Here is a 21,422-nt window from a genome sequence, read left to right as displayed (position 1 = left end):
CAGTCAAGTTAACTGATAGCTTATTAAGACACTCAGCTGTGGTTTACTTTTTCTCCACGGTTGGAAAACTAATCAAGCAGTGTCTTGAAGGGAGAAGGGACTGATAAACACTTGCTGGTGAGCCTGCAGTAAGAGCCCTGGGTGAGGATTGTGGTTTCAGCGCCTACCCGGTGGATCCATCCTTTCTTATCTATCTGGGCAGGAGGAAATATTCCCAGGCGGAGCCTTATCATCACAGGGCGGACAGAAGGAAGGCTGGGTTGGGGGGTATTGATACGGAGAGAAGCTGAAACACACCAGATTTGAAACCCAAATCTTGATTCATTGATAGGGATTCTGTCCCTTTTTCTTCAATTTATAGACCAGCTAGAAAGGTTCGCCTGTGCGTATCCGCTTGGTGTGTTTTCTGTTTCCTTCATGCTCATGGTCAGTAACAAGGAAAGATGTCAGTGACACAACGCAGGTGTTCTGGGATGTTACTATTTGTGATACATGACACTTCAGAGGCTTAACTTGTGTGTAATTAATGTGGCAAAAGACGTTGCCACGTGAGTATTCAGTTAAGCTGCCTCAGGCTGAACTTGCTTGGCCCTCTGGTACTGAGGGCCTGAAGACAACAATACAGAAAGAAAGGTGTTTAATTTTGAGTTGTATGGCAGTTATTTGGTTTCCTGGCTCCCTCCTGCCTACTCTGTTTATAAAATCTCATGAGGAAAGTAATTTGGCGTGACTTGCAATTCTTGGGTGAAGACGGGACCCCTCCAAAGAGGCAGGGCTCCGAGGCCTGTGCTTCCCTGAAGGCCTGCATTCTTTTGGTTGTTGAGGAGGTAGAACCGAAAGCCACTGGATGCCCTTTTCCCAAACCACCGGAGAAGCTTTTTATAATTAGTGACATTTTTGACGGCCAGGGTAGAGAATACCATTTTAATTACACTGTAAATATCCCGTAGTAAAACTTTCCCTACTTTAAAATATAGACCAAGAATACATAAATGTAATTTTGTGTACTAGTCACTGAATATGTTAGACAAGCAAGTGCCGTCACCTTGGCTTCCTCGGCGTGAGCGTGGGCGGCACGCTGGCTGCTTTAGACCTGTTGCTGTGTGTGATGAGATGGCCACTTTGCTCAGAACTCCCAATTGTATACTGCCGCTGAAAATCGCCAACGGTGTGAAGCATCTCGAACCTCAGGGTTGAGCTAACTAGGCGTGAGGCTCTTCCAGTTGCTGGGGCACTGCTGCAGCCACAACCCAGCTGGAAGGTGAGAGGCAGTCCTTTCCTTGCCCTTCAGGAGCTTGCCTTCTGATGGGGGTGGGGGCAGGGCGCGGGCAGGCATTTCTTAGATAGTTACTAAGCACTGTGGTTGGAGTGCAGTGGGAATGCAGGATGGGGGGGGGGGGGGATCGGATCCAGCAGTGGGGACACAGCGAGACTTCACAGAAGGGGTGGGTCAGGTCTGAGCCTTCAAGGGGGCGTCAGGAGGGTGAAGAATGTGTGGGCTTGCATGCGGGGAGGGAGGCGAGGCTTGAGTCCTTGTGGGAGCTCAGTGGTGAGCAGGGGTGTGTGTTACCTGCGGGTGGTTAGAACTCGTGGAGTAGACGAGGGAGAGGGTCACGGGTGGGGAGGTAGTGAGGCTGCAGAGGTCAGCAGGCTCGGGTCATGAACTTTGAGGGCTCTGAGGAGCCATTGATGAATTTTAGGGAAGTAGAATGATGAGGCGTGCGTTAGGGAAGAGTAGCAGAATGGATCAAAGGGAGTAGTCTACATGAGGGAGATGCCGGCCAGTGGGGCAGGGAGACGGGGTCCCCTGGCATGGAGCCTACAAGAGTGCAGGGGGAAGCCCGGGTTCCTGGTTTGGCTGTTGGAGAGGTGGCTTGTGGGGCCAGGTATCGTGCTGGGACCTACACAGTGGGGAGCAGATTTGCAGAGACCGTGGTGAGCACAGGTGGAGATGGCTGTACCGTAGGCAGGCAGGCGCCCCCGTTTTCTTCACACCTTTGTGTGCCAGTGAAGGGAGTCTCTTGCATGGCCATCAAGACCCACCGTAACCGTCTCCACCCCACACATCCTACGTCTCCTATTCTGACCCCTCTGGCCCTGGGTTTTCCGTAACAAGTGTCCGCACCCAGAACCAGACACCCACGTCTTGCTTTCCCAGTCAGACTGAGTGAGTGCCACAAGGGATGATGGCTTGCAGCCTATGGGTAAGTCCCCCCATGCTCCTCCCCAAACAGGGTAAATCAGTGGATGCTGAACGAAGTTTTAATATCGCTAATTTATATTACGTCTCTGTAATGGCACCTTTATTCCTTATAATAATAAAAAGATATGTCCATAAAGGAAAAGAAGTAGAATTACATTATAGCTTTATTTTTGCAAAGCCTTTTTTTACAAGAATGATTTTCATCTGCATAAAAAAAAATGTGAAGGCATTAAGGGTGTTGTTCTTTTTTCTTCTGGTAGAGGGCAAAGGTGCTAACATGTAAGAAATGTTTGCTGTAGTGATTAAACAGTAGTTTCTCGTAGCAGTCAATCTTGGATGATTTGATAGAAATCAAATCATTTGATAACAGTGATCAGATTTTATCAGTTGTGTCTCTGTGGTTCGTATGATATAAACGAAGTTTCTAAATAGCTTTCCTGAGAGGCTGCTGCTTTATGTAAAGCAAATCTTCTTTGGGGTAGGTCAGCATCACAGAACCGCAAGTAGGCACATAAGTATGTATATATGTGTGTATATACGTGGCTTAGGATGGGTGATTGGAGTCCCAGAGTGCAGGGTGGGAGCTTTCCCCAGAGGCGTCTGCTGCACAGGCACAGACAGATGTATGTGTTCTTTGCTTTGGCATTAGGCAAACATGAGGCATAAGGTTTCCCTGTGTTTAGCCCTGGCTGGTCCTTGGGGAGATAAAGATGAACAGCACATCTGGGCACTTGGTTCTTTCTGGTTTATGAGATTGTAAGAACATAGAATCCCCTTTTATAACACTACTATTTCACTATGAAATATTCCCTTTCATAGTCTGTTCTGTCCTTATTGTTTTTATTTATTTTTGAGAGAGAGAGAGAGAGAGAGAGAGAGAGCGAGAGTGAGCAAGCCAGGGAGGGGCAGAAAGAGAGGGAGAGAGAGAATCCCAAGCAGGTTCTGTGCTATCAGCACAGAGCCCGATGTGGGGCTCAACCCCATGAACTGAGAGATTGTGACTTGAACTGAGATCAAGAATTGGACGCTGAACCAATGAACCACCCAGGCACCCCTGGGGTCTGTTCTGTTTTTAAATTAATTTCTAATGTGGGGTTGTGGGAGGGGGGGTGGGCTAAATGGGTAAGGGACATTAAGGAATCTACTCCTGAAATCATTGTTTCACTATACGCTAACTAATTTGGATGTAAATTTTAAAAAATAAAAAATGAAATTGAGAAAAAAAAGAAAAAAAATCTTTAGAAGAAAACATAGGGAAATATCTACATGAACTTGTAGTAGGCAACTGTTTCTTAACAGAACACGAAAGCACTGAACATACAGAATAAGAACTTGGAAATTCTTTTTTTAGAGCTCGTCTTTATCAAAAGACTCCATTAGGAGACTGAAAAGATGAAAGCAACCCACAGACTGAGACAGAATATATATATAAAATAAATGACATGTTGCCTTCTTATATTCCCTTTTCCAAAAAGAGGTTGCCCCTGCTTTTGATTTCATGCAAACTTACTTATGAATAAAGTGTGTTCTATTAAATAAATAAACAAATTTCTAATGCATAGCTAATGCATAATTAAATAATAAAATATTAAAAATTCATTATTTCATTTACATTAAAATATATGTAATAGTTTAAAAAATATTTTTTGTTATGGTGTTTGGTGATTTTGGTTTGACCTCTGTGTTTTGTGCTCAAGACATTAAAAAGCCAGAGCTATTTTCAGTTGAAACGCCCTTAACTTCCTTGAATCAATCAAACTTATACTACTTTTTCTTCCTTAAAGGTATGATGTTACAGGCTATTGCTTCTAAAATTATATGAAGGAATAAATTAGCCAATCTGACAGTTATTACAACCATAAAGGTTATGAGTAAAAATTATAATACTGCGCTATGAAACCCCATCTGCATTCCTGTGGGGGGGGGGTCTGTGAACATGCCCGTATTCTTGATATAAGTACTTAATTCATTTTACATGGGTTTTATAAACATATCTGTGGATTATACACGTTTACATAAAAATATAAGCCTTACGTTATATCTTGATGTTTTTATATCTTAGTAAAAGTGACATTTGTATCATTTGGTCTCTAATCTTGCTATCTTTCCCCCTCAGTATTTTCAGAGGATCTAGGCTAATTAAAAATGCTGCCTTCCTACACAACAGTCGTGTAATTGCTTGCCTAACTAAAACCCTTGATAGCGCAAACACTGTGCGCCACGCACCGCCGCTCCCTGTGATCTGTGACTAAACCTGCAGGCACTGCAGAGAAAGGTGAGGGAGTCGGAACTGCGGCCGGCCTGGAAAGGGTGACGTCACCTCCCTCTGCGCATGCGCGGCGCCGTTGGCGCAGCGGCGGCTCATCCTGCTCTTTGTGTTCAGGGGCGCGCGCGCGCGTGCGTTTCCCCTAAGTCAACTCCTGAGTAAAATGAGGTAATTACCAGCAAGACTCGGTAGTGATAGTAGCCCTCCAGCTTACTCTTCAGTGTTCCTTTTTGTTGTTGTTTGCAAATGCTGCTTTCCTTGTTGACAGCTTTTTATTACTGCTGCAACCTGTGTTTCCGAAGGTGTAGGATTTTATTTTTCAGTTGCTTCCACTTTCGATCTCCCCATGGAAAACTAGAGTAGTATGGCTGACGGGCAAATGAGACCTTTGAAAATGGACGAAGAGCACAGTTTGTCTGGTGGATTGTCTTTTAGAGACAAATCCCAGCGCAGGAGGTGAGGCAGATCGTTCAGAACAAGCCCAGATGATCAAGAGATAGCCATGGTTTCTTCTAACGCTGTTTTTACCTCAAAACATTTTCTGACTGGTTTCATTTGAAGATTACATAAAATTCCAAATGACTAGTATCTGCCGGCAGTCCTGGGAGAAAAAGGGGATTTTTAAAAAGTCACCCTGTGCCTTAGTTGAGAAAGTTTAGTGTTGGTTTGTTTTTGACCTCATTTGATTTATTTCGTCTTAATTTTTTGACTCTTCTATAAAAAGTACTGTTGGGATAATGTGCTGTATAAAACCTTTTTGCCCCTTGTGAAAACATTTTCATGATGTCGGGTTTTTTGTTGTTGTTGTTGTTTTTGTTTTTAATCTTTTTAAGTAAGAGAACTCGGGGTGGTGGTGGTGGTGGTGGTGGTGGTTTTTAAACCTGACTTCGAGAAGGGACCGCATGAGTGTGTGGTCGGCAGTGATCCACTCCAAAAGGCATTTGTCAACACCACCAGCACAGCACCTGCTCAGGGTGAAAAATGAGAAATTGGTTTGGCCAGTGGGGTGTAGACAGTTGAAGTTTCAGACCATTGATTCAACGAAACGGTTTTGCATCGTCGAATGCTAACTTGCACAGTATTTCCTCTCAGGACAGAGAGGTTAATTTTCCTTGTTGCCAGTATAACACACACTGTAGGAGTGGCTCTTTGCAAACGCTGAGCTTCTGTTTCATAAACCTAAAATAGAAGGGGCTGAGGCACATTGGGGTGCTTGAGGAGGGGCTCAAGGGCAAGAAGCTGAAGAATTCGTTCCTTCCTTCGTGCGTTCAGCCAGCGGGCAAGCCGGCGTCTGTTGACCACCCTGCCCTGTGCGAGGTCCTGTCTTGGGCATCTGGTATACAGTAGGGAGCAAAACAAAACCGTTCTCTAGCTAGCAGGCCGATTTAGAGGAAGAGTGAGAAAAAGTGTCCTCTCTATGGGTAACATAATGCAATACGATTGTTGTGGGACAGGGGTTTGAAATGCACCCCAGATTGACAGGCTCCGAACCAAGTAGCAATTTAAAAGGTGACGACAGAAGCAAGTTTGGCAAGTAACACGTGAACCTTGGGGTTGAGATAGATTCTTCTTCGCTTCCAAAAAATATTTAAGTTAAGTGTACACCCAGTGAGGGGCTCAGACCTACAAGTCCAAGATCAAGAGTTGCATGCTCTTCCAACTGAGCCAGCCAGGTGCCCTGAGATGTTTTTAAGTGAATGTATTAGACCCTCCAAATACTCAAATTTAGTTGTTTTAGGAAAAGGCATTGTTTGTGTTGAACCGGGGAAGAGCAAAGAAAATTATCAAGCACCGACTGCATGTTTGTGTTAACACACAGTAACATCTGATTCTTAACCCACACTCCTTTCTCCTCCGTATCATTCAGCAAATATTAATATCAAGATCTTAGAGCAATGGCAGATGTTATCATGTGAACATTCCGAAAGACCTGGTTCAGCAGAGTGCTGGTTGCGTGCCTTGTAGGGCTCCCCTGGGAAGCCGCCTCTGCACCGACAAACGAGCCTTGACTGACTGTATCCTTATGCTGTGGTCACTGTCTCCTGAGGCTAGCGGTTGATTAAAATCCACATTCGCTTCTTTTTGTCTCAGAAAGGGAAACTCATTTGTAACAAGAATCTACTCTGTCTTTCTGCCCTCCCTCCGTCCCTTCCGTCCTTTTATAATGTTTATTTATTTTTGAGACAGAGTATTGGTTAGAGGGGCAGAGGGAGGGGGAGACACAGAATCCAAAGCAGGCTCCGGGCTCCGAGCTGTCAGCACAGAGCCCAATGCAGGGCCCAAACCCACGAACTGTGAGATCATGACCTGAGCCGAAGTCGGACGCCCGACCGACTGAGCCACCCAGGCACCCCTTTCTGCGCTCTTTAAAATAGACTGTGTGTAATTTAAAAAGTATGTAATTTTAAGAGATGGATATAACTAAATGTCCCCGGACTTTGGCCACTTATTTACCTCTTTATCACTTTTCAAGCTGCTCTTTTTTTTTTAAATGTCATGAGGTATTCAGTCAAACTGCTCTGGTTTTCTTCTAAATTTTACCGAAAGTCTCTCTCTGGCCCCCCTCCCTTTCACCTGTTCGTGGCATCTTCAAACTCCCTTGGTGGCACTTAGAAGTAAAACTGCTGCTGACTTCTGGTCTGTGACACACAGATATGGTCTGAGACCTCAGAAGCATCCCTCCAAGGTGGCATTTGTCATTGTTTTCCCTGTCCATGAGCACGGGAGGGAGAGTATGAGCTTATAGGGATAGTCAGGGAGCATATCCTCTTGATTCGAAAGTTGGGAAGCCACAGCTAGGTCCTTTCCTGTACAAAGAAGGAACACAGTAGGAGTTGTCGTATCTGCAGCGTAATCTAGAATCACTGGAGTAGCACAGAAGCCATGTATTTGGAAATTTTGTTTTTTAATAGTTGCATACTCTGTTTTCATAAATAGCTCTTCGGGGCATGGAACAGAATCTGCCTTTTTGATCTAAGGGATACTTCATGGCTGAGTTCTTCCTTTCTTGTGAAAAGTTACATGATATATTTAATCTGGCTTTATGGTATGCGTACATGCTTCCTCAGCCTTTTGCTTACTGGGTGTGTTTTTAAAAATGGGGCGCCTGGGTAGCTCAGTCGGTTAAGCGTCCGACTTCCGCTCAGGTCGTGATTTCACCATTCGTGAGTTCGAGCCCCCTGTCGGGCTTTGTGCTGACAGCTCAGAGCCTGGAGCCTATTTCGGATTCTGTGTCTCCCTCTCTCTCTGCCCCTCCCCCAACTCACTCACTCTCTCTCTCTCTCTCAAAAATAAATAAAGATTACAAAAACAATGGCAACAAGATTAACGATGACACTTAGGTGAATGCCATACTAGTTACAAACTCCATTTCTTTGTGTCGTTAGTTTTATATTTGTTTTTTAAAAATTTTCTATTTTAGAAGTTTTGATTTGACTTCTAATTTGACTTTGAGATAACATCTCTTTTTCTGTGACCTCTTCAACAAGAATATTGTGGTAAAACCATGAAGAATTTCTGTTGTACTGAATGTTTGGACGTGCATGTCTGTCACCATGGTAGTAAACATACTTCAGCACCGGGTTAGCTCCTAGTGCCTTTCCTCTTCCACTGAAGACTGTGAATCTTAACTTAGGGCAGAGATTCAGAAACTGAGAGGCATAAGACTAGTTTTTAGAAACTAAAACACGGGAGTGAGTCTGTGGTTTCCAGTGGGTCGTAGGAAATCGAGATCTGCGTCGTGAAGTTTTGTTCAGTTCACCTTGTTTTCATGTCAGTATGCTGTCCTTCTGTGGGGTGGCCTGGAACGCAGCAGCTCTGACTTCCATCATTCACTCCATAAAGGGTAGTAATAAACAGCTTGTTTCAGAGTCGGCAGGAATTGTTAAGAATGCCTTGGAATTATGTAAGTTCCTCGGCTCTCCTGTGAGGTGCGGCACTGGGGTTAGGATGCTTGGTGAGGGTTGTGTGAGAGGGGCTGGACCCTCAAGTGGGGCTCCTGTTCCCATAGCATGGGGATCCAGGACAGCAGTCGCCGTGGTCCCTCTCCGAGGGCTCTGCTGCCAGGGCTTCGGGGGGTGGGGCGGGGGGAGAGGCAGTGGAATGGTGGAAAGCACGTGTTTTCTTATCTAGTAGCGATAGAAGGGGGATCTTCTTTTCAGGTCCTTGTAGATTGAGATCTACAGCTGGGGCTTACTGCTTCTTCCTGTTTCTGTCCTTGGATGTGCTGCCTCCTCATTTGTCCGGGGCCCATAGCACTTTGTGCTGCTAACGGGACTTTGCATACTATGCCTTGCTATAGGTATTTATAAACTTGTCTTCTGGAGAGCCACTGTGGCACCTAATTGCTCTTTGTGTTTGCCCGACTGACGTCTCCGTCCACGCCAGATGGACTTGAGATGTAATCTGTCTTTGTCGATGGGTCCTGTGAATTACCCAATGACAGCAGTGAGTTGCTGAGACTAGATTGCCTCCATTCAGGAGCTTTGAAGGGACCTTAAGGATGAAATTGCAGAACTCTTGGCTCTTATTTTGCCGTTTATAAATAGCCACTGTTTTCAAAAAAGCTTGGTGGTTTGCCAGCACGGAGCCTGGTATATTGGAAAGCAAAGTGGCCTGATGACGTGGGGGCATGGGTTCTGTGTTGAGCCTTTTCATGACCAGAGCGGAAACGCCGCTGTGTCTCCTGGACCTTGGGGTCCTCATCGCGATGTGTTTGTTGCTGTCTTTGTGCAGAGTCTCTGGTGATTGTCAGTATCGTGCTTAATCCTGTTAAATTGGGTTCTTAGTATACAAGTATTCCACGGGCAGGAGAGATTTACTTAATCAAATTACACCATTAATTTAGCCATTCGTTGCTTCTGTGAATGATATATCGCAGCTGCTGGATTCTGTTCTATTCTTGCCCAAAGTGCTGACTTTGATACTGTTTTGCTTGGGTTGTCAGGCTGCAAATTTGGCTGGACTCAAGCTTCGAATCCGCCTCCTCTGCAGGGGTCTGCGACCTGAGTCTCAGTCACATACTTTATCTTCAGCCGAGAGCTTTTCCTGGACAAGCGAGGCTCAGGGGAGAGCCAGAAATTTGGGCCAAAATGATACCCAGAACTTGGGGCTCCCCTGCTCCTTTCCGCAGCTTCTCCCCAGCTACTGGGGTTGCCCTGACCTGTGTCCTGATTCTGGTGTTAGCAGCTCCACGTGGCTTAGCCTGGGCCCTGTCCTCAGGCTAAAAGCCCCGGTCAGATGCTCCCCGTGCCATTCCTTTCTTTCCAGGTGGGTCTCCTGCTCTTGGGCACCCTGCAGGGCCTTGAGACAGTTGAGTTGTACAGCTTTCCTCTGTGGCAGGGCTGGTCCCATAGGGGCTGTTCAGACCTGTCACGGTGGAGGCCCTGTTCATTCAGCGAGTGCTTTCCTTGCTCTCATCCCAGGTCTGCATCTTGTGTTGTGTTACCAAGCTGCCGTTCTGGAGCGTTCCTTGTACTATTGTGGCAAAAACAAGCAGGAAAATAGCGATGGGCCAGTGGTCTTTTATTTTTCTTAGAGACTGCTCAGCCAGAAATGATAGCTACTGGTTTTGATGAGGATGGCCAGCATCCTGAACCTAGATTTCCTCTGTTAGAGACCTCCAGGGGAACTATCCTGAGGCATTATTATGGGAATGAACATTTTTGCCCCAGACTCCCATTTGGGCATTTGCCCTAGTGAGCTGGGCCAGACACATTGGGCTGCATGAATTCCTTTTGCTCAGATGGATGTTGGCTTGGCCTAAATTGCTTGCTGTGTGCTTCTTTTCCATGATATCTCCACTTGCCTTCTGCAATATTGGGCATGGGGAGAGTTGGTTCACACAGAGAAGAGGGCGTTTACAGGTGGCATTGGGCCATTTTACCCCAGTAGCCAGTGACATTCCTCCAGGGGGGGCATGACCCAGAAAGCCTGGAAGGATAGAGCCTAGAGGGAGCTGTGGCCAGTCCCCAGCTATTTATAATTCCTGCTCTTCTCCTTGCCACTGTTTATTTTTAACCACTGTGGGTTCTGATAGGAGGAGACTTTGAGCTCCCCCTACAGGCTTTAGTGTGCACCAGCTGCAGTGTTTAAAACATGATATTGTTGTTTTATTTGCCAATGTTTACATTAATCTACAGGATTCAAGTGAAGATTTTTGAAATCATCCGGACTGGTTTCATATCCTGTGTTTTTTTTGGGACCAGATCTTTATTGCTACAAATGACCTGGAGCCTGTTTGGTACGGGATCCTCCCGGTCTGTGTGCAAATCGTTATTTGCCATTAAAATAGAAGATAATTCTGTGATCAGAGTCTTTCCTTCATAGAATTCAGATCCTTTCAAATGATATTTCTAAAGTTGATTTGATGGGTGTGAATAAAGCTGCTATATTTGGATAGGATAGAATGGGTAAGAAATGAAATGTCACTCAAGCAACCTAGTAATTTGATTTTCTCCTTATGTATTTCAGGGTTTCGAAAAAACGATGAAATGAAAGCTATGGATGTTTTGCCAATTTTAAAGGAAAAAGTTGCATACCTTTCAGGTAAAGTTGAACTTTCTGATCTGTGTTACTGTTCCTTTTGACTGCTTCTGATACAGTATCAGAGTCTGAAATCCTAAACTAACTCCCCTGCCACATGCATGGAAGTGCTGATGTTCCAGTGGATTTTTAACTGCTTTGTTCTTGTAGTATTGTCCTGAGAAGTTAGTGCCAAGAGCATTTTCTTTTAGCTTGTAGGCACACACTATAAGTCAAATAGCATTGGTGATTAAAATATGTTTGTGTCTTTCATTCAGCAGCAAACATTTGGTTGTTTTTCACTTATTCAGTTAAGTAAAACAACTGATTGTTTAGAAGTCCATCGTCTCCCTGAAAGTGATGGGAATATGACCTTATTTGGATGTGTCCTGAATTCTTACCTTGTTTTTTTTTTTTTTTTTTTTTTTGTCCCCTAGTCCTGGGGTTCTTAGAGCCCATGTTGTGGACCATCAAAGCCCCAGTGATCTCTACCAACCTGGTCCTCCACTTACCTGTAATACTTGTGCTGGGGTTGGGGGTGCCTGGCCCCCTGCATTGTGGTGACAGTCTAGATCTGTCTCTCAGGCTTTGGAGCATCTGACTTCCTCCACACATAGGGAGTCAGCTGTAGGGCTTTTTTGGGCTGTCTCTTTGGGGGCTCCCTCCTACACGAACAGAAGAGCCATTGGGGACTTGACCTTTTTGACACAAGTTCATTTGTTGCAAAACCAAGGTTTTCAGATTTTTCTGCTCTGTTACAGCAGGAAGTAAATGTGTGGATTGCCATGTGCTTTTAGACAGTCTTCCTGTATGTGTTTCCCCTGATAATTTTTTATCTTTCTCAAACAGGCATGATACGCTGATCTGAGTCTCCTTTTGAACACATTTTATTTTAAATGTATAACGCTGCCAGCTGCTATTATGTGTTAGGTGTGTCCTTTTGGCATGTGGGACTGGTCTATATTTAGGGTGCAGCTCCCTGTGGTGCTGTTACTAATCACACCTTTATGGCCAGTGGTGTTTCCTGGCACCTCGTAAACACTCTTTGATGATTTGGCTGAAGTGAATCTAATTCAGAATGCATTTGGAAGGTTGATAGAAGTTTGTGAAAAGAAAGACGCTTTAGCTAGTTGAAAATATATGCTACAAGAGAAAACAAAACAAAAGTAAAGAAACCTCTCCTTGCTTATAATACACCAAGTTTTTAAAGTACCCTTTGCTGTTTCCTAATCATTTACCGACAAACTGCATAATGTGGACCCATGCCGCAGTTTGTCAATTCCTGATTCTGTAGCTTACAGATGGATTTTAAAGTTAATATAATGAGAAGCCTCTGCTTATAAATAATAGAGGCATCGGTAAGAAGGCTCAAAGCCAGCTCCACATGTTCCTCAGTTCTTTATTTTTAAAGTTGATCTGTGGTGAGAGAGCTTGATTCTTTGGTTAAGCTCCTGGAGACAGGCACGTAAAGAACGGGAGGCTAGGGTTGCTGATTTTTATTTATACTCATTCCTTATTAGGCTCTTAATACAGAATATCTCATTTGATGTTACTTTTTTTTTAAGGCTTTATTTATTTTGAGAGATGGAGAACAAGCAGGGGGTGGGGCAGGTGTGGAGAGAGAGGGAGAGAGAGGGAGAGAGAAGGAGAATCCCAAACAGGCTCCACGCTATCAGTGCAGAGCCCATTGTGAGGCTCGATCCCACAAACGATGAGATCATGACCTGAGCTAGATCAAAGTCAGATGCTTAACCGACTAAGCCACTTAGGTACCCCTCATTTGATGTTGTTGTTGTTGTTGTTTTTATCTAAGTTACTATCAAAGCTGAAACTATTTCCCTTTAAACTAATTGAAGGAATAAAGTCATTTGTCTTTCAGAGTTTATCCTGACTACTCAAACCTTAAATTCTTCAGGGTTAATTAAAATTGGGTCTTTTTAGTGGGGAGGGAAGTTCACTGTAGCAAGCTAGTACAGAACTTTAAAAATATTAGAGATGGTAGTCACCAGCTGTGTCAGGGAAATGATTGGTGGGTGCCACCACAATTGTAGAGTATTTCCTACTTTATAACCAGAATTGGCGAGTTATGTTAGCATGATATCATTTGCTGATTTTCTTAGGCTTGCTGTTATTTTGCTTAGGAAGGAAAAATGGAAAAGAAGCACTAACTTAAAAACAAATTTGTTACTTTTGCATGGTGATTTTTTTTATCTGAAAGGTTGACAATGCAGGAGTAAACTTCTGAAAAATTTATACCTCTAATCCTGTTTAGTAAAATCTGTTTTATTGAGATATAATCCACATACCATAAAATCTGTCCTTTAAATGTATATGATTTGGTGGATTTTAGGGTATTCACAGGGTTGTGAAACCATCACCATGGTCTAATCCCGGAACACTTTGATTATCTCCGAAAGAGCCCCTACCCGTCCCCATTTCCTCTACTGCTGGGCTCCCAACTGCCAGTCTACTTCTTGCTCTGATCCTATTTTTAAAAGTATTAGGGGACATTTATTGTGGTGCATTTGTAAAAGCTCTCCATATGAGTAGTTTTTAGTAAATTAAATCTAAATGGAATAACCAGGGCTTTGAAAAAGCAGGCCAAAAGATCAGTGATTCTGTGAGTTACTTATTAGGTCAAAATCTCTAAGAAAAACAAACAAACAAAACCCAAAAACCCAGTAGGGATTCTTTGAACTTGAATATTTCTGATCCTCAGTCTCCTCGCCAGCTACTGTAAAAAGCAGCCCTCACTGCACGTACGTAAGACAGCAAAGTACTTACCAGCTCCTGCAGACGGTGTGTTAAATGAGGTTAGATGACAAACCTGATTTCATGCTTCAGGTCAGAAGTAGGGGCAATAAAAGAAGTGTTTTATAGTTTATATTTAACATTTTATTTAATGTATATGTTAATATATAATATATACCATGTATATGTATACTCAACCACTAATGTGATTCCTATGCCATTGGGGTTTGGACCTCAAAAGAATTCACTGACCACCACCAGAGTTAAGAACACTTTTTTCCCCTTTTTATCATAAAACATTTCAGCATCCAAAAGGAGAGAGAATAGTATAATGAGTTTCCATGAATCCATGGGTCACTCATCTATATTCCTTTAAAAAAAAACCTCAGTACGATTAACGGCTTTAAAAAATGGGCAGTAATTCTTTAATATAAAAAGAGGCCAGGCGATATTCAAATATCCTTGCTTGTCTCACAATTTGTTTTACAGGATATACATTGCAATTGGTTCTTCTGACTGTTTCTCTCAATCTATAGGTTCTTACTCCTTATCCTTGTATTTATCTTATCCCCTGTGTTAATTATTAGGTGAGGAAACGGTGTTTTCCTGTAGAGTTCCCTACATTGTAGCTTTTGCTGGTTGCACCTGTGGGTGGTCAGTTACTATGTTCTCCTTCCCCTGTCTTTCCTGTAAACTAGGAGCTGGGTCTTGAGGCTTGATTAGACCTAGCTTAGATTTTGCAGGAAGAAGGCAAAAATCAAGAATCCTTACTGGGTGGTGGTGGGTAGTCCTACTGGGAGTTGTATTTGTGTACGGTGCAGGGTGGGGTGGGGGTTGGCTGTTTCTTTTTCTTTGATGTTAAGCATTCATTGATGATCATGGTTTAGAATCTGGTATTTTATTACAGTTCATTATGTAACGCAAAATGGTGACATTCTAATTGCATCCTTTTTTTTTTTTTTTTTTTTTTTTTTTTTTTTTGAGAGAGAGAGAGAGAGAGAGAGAGAGAGAGAGAGAGAGAGACAGAGTGCATTCGGGCACCTATAAGCAGGGGAGGGGCCGAGGGAGAGGAAGAGAGAGAATCCTAAGCAGGCTCTACACTCAGTGTGGAGCCCGACTCAGGGCACAATCTTATGACCACAAGATTGTGACCTGAGCCAAAATTGTGAGTTGGGTGCTTAACTGACAGAGCCACCCAGGCACCCCACATCCTTTGTTCTTTATCGGTTTGGATATTCTACAAGAGAAGTGTCCCTTCATCAGTTTCTTGGTTACCCTGAGAACACAGTTAATACAAGAGGCACGAAAAATGATTGATTCTTACAGTTTTCAGACGAATGTAAAATGACCGTTAGTCATTTCAGACTGATAAAAAAAAAAACTGTGATTTTTAATATTTGATGTGTTTCAATTACAGTTTTTTTCATCTCTTATGAAGTTAAATTTTTCTCTTCTCTGGGGCACCTAGGTGGCTCTGTTGGTTGAACGTGCAACTTTGGCGTGGGTCATAATCTCGGGGTTGAGTGGGTTACTATCTCTGCTCCCCCCGTGGACACATCCAGGCAATATGTGTATATATATTGTGTGTATATGTATATTTTCTTAATAAGAAAAGATGTCATGACTTTATACTAAAGTTTCTAATCCAAATTTAGGGTTACAGGTATCATATGTTTCTTTGATTTTACATTTGTGTCTCCTTTTCTTTATAGTGAAAATCTCAGTGCCTGCTCTCATCAACATAATTGCGTGTTTACATTGTAATGCCGATGTTACTGCTACACTATGAGACCCTGAATGTAATTTGATACTTCTGTTCTTGTTTTATTGTCCTAAGGGTATATACCCCTGGGAACATACAGTCCTGCTACTGTGTCATGAAAGCCAGTAGAATATGGGATTGTCTCTGTGTGGCAAGTTACTGCCAACTTGAAACTCCAGATCATTTGTTTCATTTCATTTTACATTTTTAAAGCTTAAAAAAACAACCACCCCGTCTTGCTTCAATGTGCACATCATTCCAGTCTTAAAATCTAAAAAAAGTTAAAGTACAGAGAAATGTTTCTCTCCCTGCCTTTTCTACTGTACCTTCCCTCCACCAGAGGAAACCTGTTTTTGTTTTTGTTTTCTTTAGTTTTTGTTTTTGTTTTTTTTCCTTACCCTTGTAAAATAAGAGCACTTCTTTCTCTCCATCTGTTCTCCCCTCCCCTCCCGGAGGGAAGTAGTAATGTAGCCATGCACCATTTTTTCTGCTTGCTGTTTCACTGAACCAGTGGTCTGGAGAAGAGAGACTTAGTACAGAGGTGCCACACCCTTTTACAGTTGTATGAACTCTGTTGTTGTGTGTCTGACCATAGTTGGTTCAGTCTGTTGCCTGCTGATAGACATTAGGGTTGTTTTTTTGGAAGAAATTGTTCTGGGGATGGCAAGGTGAACATCATTCACCTTTGCAAGTGAGAGTAGGATTTGATTGGCCAGAGGTCTGCTGTTCCTATTGGACTACTCACCACTGTTCCTCTTGGTTCAGTTTTGCAGAGCTCTACATTTTCTGGAAAGGGAAGGGGGTACCTCCCATCCATCTTGGGTATTCCGTTAGCATCTGGCACAGTCCGAAGCCATAATGACAGACCAGAGGGCTGGGTATTGCCAGAGGCTTTCCAAGTGCTGCATCCAGAGTCCCTGTAGAGTCTTCCTTTGAAATACTCTGTAAACCGGTTCCTAGTTGTCAGGACTTGGCTGCAGGAGGCAAGCATGTGAACGTAGGGGGCTGTGGAGCCACTGTGGGCCTTGGCTGCTCCTAGAGCGAGGTGGGGGGCAGTGGACCCCTCGTGACAGAGTTTGGTTAGTTGATGGCAGACTTAATTCATGGGAGCCACAATTTCTCACAAATCATGCCTTTTCAGAGCTTTCCTTTGTAAAATCTGCTTTTCGTGATCTGCTGTGAGTTAACCTGCTCCTTGGGGGATGGGGGTGTAAAGAATCCTTTTCACTGGGGCTGTAATCCAGAAATTCAAATAAGGACCATACAGAGAGAAATATAGTTGATTCACTGAGATTTACATGATACTCCTCAAAGTAAGTATGCCTTCCTTACAAGAGAAGTTTATTCTAACTGGATGAAAGGTGAGTTCCTAATTGATGTAAAGAAGAAGAGGCAACTCTGAATCCAGCTGCTTTTGTGGTCGTTCTGGGCCACGCTGCTCCAGAGCCCATGTCCCCTGGAGTGTCACCTTTTAGACAAGAAAATAAGTGTCTCTGGGTTTCAGGAAGTGTCACACAGACACTGAAGCTATAATGCCGGACTTCCTCAGCCTTCTTTCCCATGTGGACAGGAACCTTAGCATCTGTGTTTCTATAGGAATGTTCATTAGGCACATCTGTTTTTAACTTCCTGATATCCGACAGTAGGTATTTTTAATTCACTTCGTGTAGAATCCATTCATTCCGCAAGTACTGATTTATTGAGTGTACTTTTTGTTCCAGTGTCTTCCTCGGCCTTGAAAGTATATACTGATGTCAGTGAGTGAACAAACAACACCTGCCTCCATAGAGCTTCCATTTAGTCAGCGACACAGACAAACAAAAAGACTGTGTAAACCCCATAGCTTACCACAAGGTGAGAGGTGCCTTACAGAAGTAAAATGGAGAACGGGGAGAGGAAGGACAGTTTTTGTAGGAATTAAACATACAACAGTGTCATTAGGAACAAAAACTATACTTTCTTTTTCTTTCTTATTGTGTTTTTTTTTTTTTTTTTAAATTAACACAGCATTTGGATAGGCAATCCTTAACAAGCTGTTCGTTTTTGATTATAGACATGTAGCAATCCAGGGACTGTTAACCATTCATTCTTAGACATCCTGGACATTGGTACCTGCAGGAAATCGTGCAGGAAATGGATTTCCTGCCCTTTGCTTTTCCCTGTAGAAACTAAGGCACTGCGTTTCCCGTCTATAAACTAGGACTGACGTGTCCCACCTGCCTGTCCCTGAGGCTGCAGGTCAACGTCAGATACACACTCGTACATCCGGTAAGTGAAGCTTTGCTGAGTTAGAGCATCATTCTTGTTACTAGTTCAGGAATAAGAACTTTAAAGTTGTAATTCTGCTTCATAACCCAGACAGTGTTCTTGTGGTGTATCTTCTGCATTTGTGACACTGGCACCAGGTTAAATCTTGGGGAGTATAATCCAAACAGGCGTATGTGGCAATGATTTTAAGCCCGTTAGAGGCTCATGGTGCTTCTTTGATACTGTGTTTCATGGGTTCTAAGATTTTTTTTTTTTTTTTAACTTCTTGGGAGGGGGTGTGGTCAGCAGATGGGTGATTGACATCTGCCTGTCGCTGACACGCCACAGATTGGAAGATGCACCCCGATGCAGGGAGGTTAGCAGGTGAAAACAATTATTACTTAAATAGAGAATATGTGGTTTTTACTTCATAAGTGACTTTTGTTGAAGTTTTAAAACTATCCCGATGAGTTTTCTGAAGCTCTGTTATGGGAAAAGGAAAAAGATAAAGTGAGTATTTTTTTTTCCTCTTAAAGTTCAAGTTTGGGTGTAAATAAGGTTTTTTTTTAGGACACAAGTGAGAGCCTAGTTGGGGGATGAGCTTGCTGGCGAGTCTCAGGGGACTCTTCTTAGTGCTGCCAGCTTGGGGGGAATCTGGATGACAGGTGAAGCAAAACAGAGGCGGTCAGGACTCCTCACACCTGGCATTTACGTCTCGGTGAGCAGAATGGCACTTTCCCACATGAGTGTCTTTGATAGGCGGTTTTGGGTTCAACTTTTGGCGCCCATGGTGGCGCGTATGGCCTTGCTTGCTTTGTGAGATACGATGACCCAGAGGGAGGAGTTGATCATGGGTCACGGTCATCTAGTCTCTCTGCTGAATCAAATATTGTTTTGCATTTAAAAAGTGCAGAATGTTGGTCCAGGAAGATGTTAGATGCTATTCTCTTTACCGAAAGTGGGGTGAATGTTTTCAGCCAAATATCCTAGTACATTTTTAAGAACTCAAATTTCTGTATGTGGATCTGCAGTATTTTTGACCAAGGAGATTGATTCTCTTTTGAAAAATATCAAAGATGTTGGGAGACCAAAAAAAAAGAAAAAAAAATACTGAAGTTGTTGCCTGTCTTATCCTGGGGATAAGTGGTGATCCCCCAAAATACCATTGGCCCTCATTAGTATTACCCTAAAAATACTGTCTGATATTTCAGAAGGTTACTTGGTGATGACATTCTGGCATTTATAATAGTACTGCTTCTTACTTTTAATAGTACCTTTTGTTCCTAAAGAAGCTTAGGAACCATCATACAGTTGTCCTTCTGCACATTTTTGCTACTTTAGAGAGAATTAAAGCTACTAGTGTGAAAAATTTTGTAAGCTCTTGTCAGGGCAAAGTACCCAGATGTGACCATATGGCATAGCCCCCTTGTCTTTTTTTTTTTTTTTTTTTTTTTTTTTTTTTTTTTTTTAATTTCACTTGTTTATTTTAAGTAATCTCTACACTAAATATGGGACTCAAACTCATGACCCCTAGACCAGGAGTTCTGGGCACTTCTGACTGAGCCAGCCAGCACCCCTCCCCCCATCCTTATTGAAGCCTTAGTATCTTTAATTATAAAGCTGGAATGATAAAACCTCTTAATGCGGTCGTCATGATGTTGAAATCCGAGCCCGTATGTTAAGGACTGGAATCCATATGTAGCATGTATCAGTGGCTATGATTTAGTATTGTTCCCATTTAATACTTGAATTACTAGATTTGTAAATAACAACACTTTTCTGGATTGCATGACCAAATAGTACATGTGGATCATTTTAAGTGTTCAGAATCAGAATTGAGTTTCATTATTGTCGAGAGGCACTATTAATCATTCTAGGAAATGGTACCCAAATTGGTGAAATGTGTTTTTAAAATTCCAACATCTTGTGCTGAACACTTCTTTGGCTTTTCTAAAGAGAAAGAATCTGGCTTTCTGTTGTTAGTGTTTGTTTGCTTGCTTTTTAATTTTACCTCTGCTGATGAAGTAAATAAGATGAGAAAATAATTAAGAGTTTCATGTTGTGACTTGAATTTTGAGATCTTACTGCCATTCCTCTGAAGACCGATAGATGACCAGAGCTGTAAAACTAAGGAAGGATCTGCTTGGGAAGGCTAGATTTTCCTTCTCTGTTGTAATTTGTGAAAACAGTGAGAGAAGTAATAAAATATATCTAGAAATTTCACCAAAAATGTTGAGTGATACCAACAGACTTCATTAGGATTTTCAGTGTGTTAATGAGGGCCACACCTGCCTGTCACCCGAGGTTTGTACTTAGTATGTGACATAATTTTTCTAAACACCTTAAGGTAACTTAGTTCTGTTGTAACATTCTCAAATGCCAATCAATCTGTGTGTGTGTGTGTGTGTGTGTGTGTGTGTGTGTGTGTGTGTGTGTGGCTTTGTGTGTGTGGCTTTGTGTGAGAGGTTGGTGAAGCTTGACTGCTGGGGTCAGGTACTGCCCTGAACGGGGAAGATGCCCTAGATCCCAGATTATAGAAAGTCATCATCCAGGATAATGTTTGGAGACCATTCTGTCTCTTTCTTGCAAGACCTACAACCCAGTTTGGTTGAGAGCTTAGCATGCTGGGGAGGGCAGGATGGGGGCAGCTTGGAGGAGAACAAGAGGTGAGGTGTGGGGAGGCGCTGGTTTAAGGTGAATGAAGCACATATGTGTGGAAATGTGTTCCCTGCAGACGTAAAGTTAAAGAAAGCAGGAAGCACGCAGGAAGACAAAGACTTCTGTGATGGCTTCCCAGGTGACAGGCCGCACTCAGACATGTTCTTCTTCAGAATCCCGGGAGCAGATGAAGTAGCCCATCCATGTCTCCGCCAAAGCAAGGGCTCTTGCCTTTTGCTCTGTCCTTCCTGGCCATGCAGTTGGTGGAGGGACAGCGTTGCATGAGTGGTTCGGTGACGACGATGGACCTCCGGTGGCATGAAGAGTCCTGTCCTCTCTGTTTCTGTCTAAGTGTGCTCCAAATGTTTGTTTTTCAGGTGGCAGAGATAAACGTGGAGGTCCCATTTTAACGTTTCCAGCCCGCAGCAATCATGATAGAATACGACAGGAGGACCTCAGGAGACTGATTTCGTATCTAGCCTGTATCCCTAGGTAAGTTCCGTGTGGTTCGTGGTTACTCAGTGTTGCCACCGTCCCAAGACATGTGACTTGAATTCCAAGCAGACGAAACAGTATAGAACTAAAATCATGATCTTTCTCCCTTTTTATTTTAAAGACTCTGTTTTTTTTTTTAAACATTTGTTTTTGAGAGAGAGCACAAGCAGAGGAGGGGCAAAGAGAGAGGGGGACAGAGGATCTGAAGCGGGCTCTGCACTGACAGCAATGAGCCCCGTGTGGGGCTTGAACTCACGAGCTGTGAGACGATGCATGACCTGAGCTGAGGTTGGATGCTCAGCTGACTGGGCCACCTAGGCGCCCCTTGATCTTGCTCCTTACTTCCATTTTTTGACCATTCTGTCCTGTATACAGCACTTCTGGGTGTGGAGATGAGAAGCATGTGTCTTGCTTGAAGAGCTTCGTGTGGAGGTGATGGAGTTGGGACGCCCACGAGGCTGGGATTAGGATGTGGTGCTGGAGGTGGACGGTCAGTGGTGAATCTGGTACCAGCACGC

The 21,422-nt window shown here is 43.3% G+C and overlaps 1 protein-coding gene across 2 annotated transcripts in view; it reads left to right on the top strand.

The window, feature by feature from the left end:
• The window catches only part of TRIO (trio Rho guanine nucleotide exchange factor), a 353,374-nt gene that overhangs the window by 110,976 nt on the left and 220,976 nt on the right, over positions 1 to 21,422 (top strand). The window contains exons 1-3 of one of the 2 annotated variants that reach the window (XM_042997467.1): positions 4,871 to 4,925; positions 10,941 to 11,015; positions 20,787 to 20,901. In XM_042997467.1, coding sequence (XP_042853401.1) covers positions 10,961 to 11,015; positions 20,787 to 20,901 — 170 coding nt within the window. In that variant the 5' untranslated portion in view covers positions 4,871 to 4,925; positions 10,941 to 10,960. Of the gene's footprint in view, positions 1 to 4,870; positions 4,926 to 10,940; positions 11,016 to 20,786; positions 20,902 to 21,422 lie in introns of those variants that run through there. The other variant, XM_042997460.1, reaches the window with a different exon arrangement.

This window comes from Panthera tigris, chromosome A1 (genome assembly GCF_018350195.1).
Source record: "Panthera tigris isolate Pti1 chromosome A1, P.tigris_Pti1_mat1.1, whole genome shotgun sequence".
NCBI classification, from domain to species: Eukaryota; Metazoa; Chordata; class Mammalia; order Carnivora; family Felidae; genus Panthera; species Panthera tigris.
This window is presented reverse-complemented; position numbering and strand designations above follow the sequence as displayed.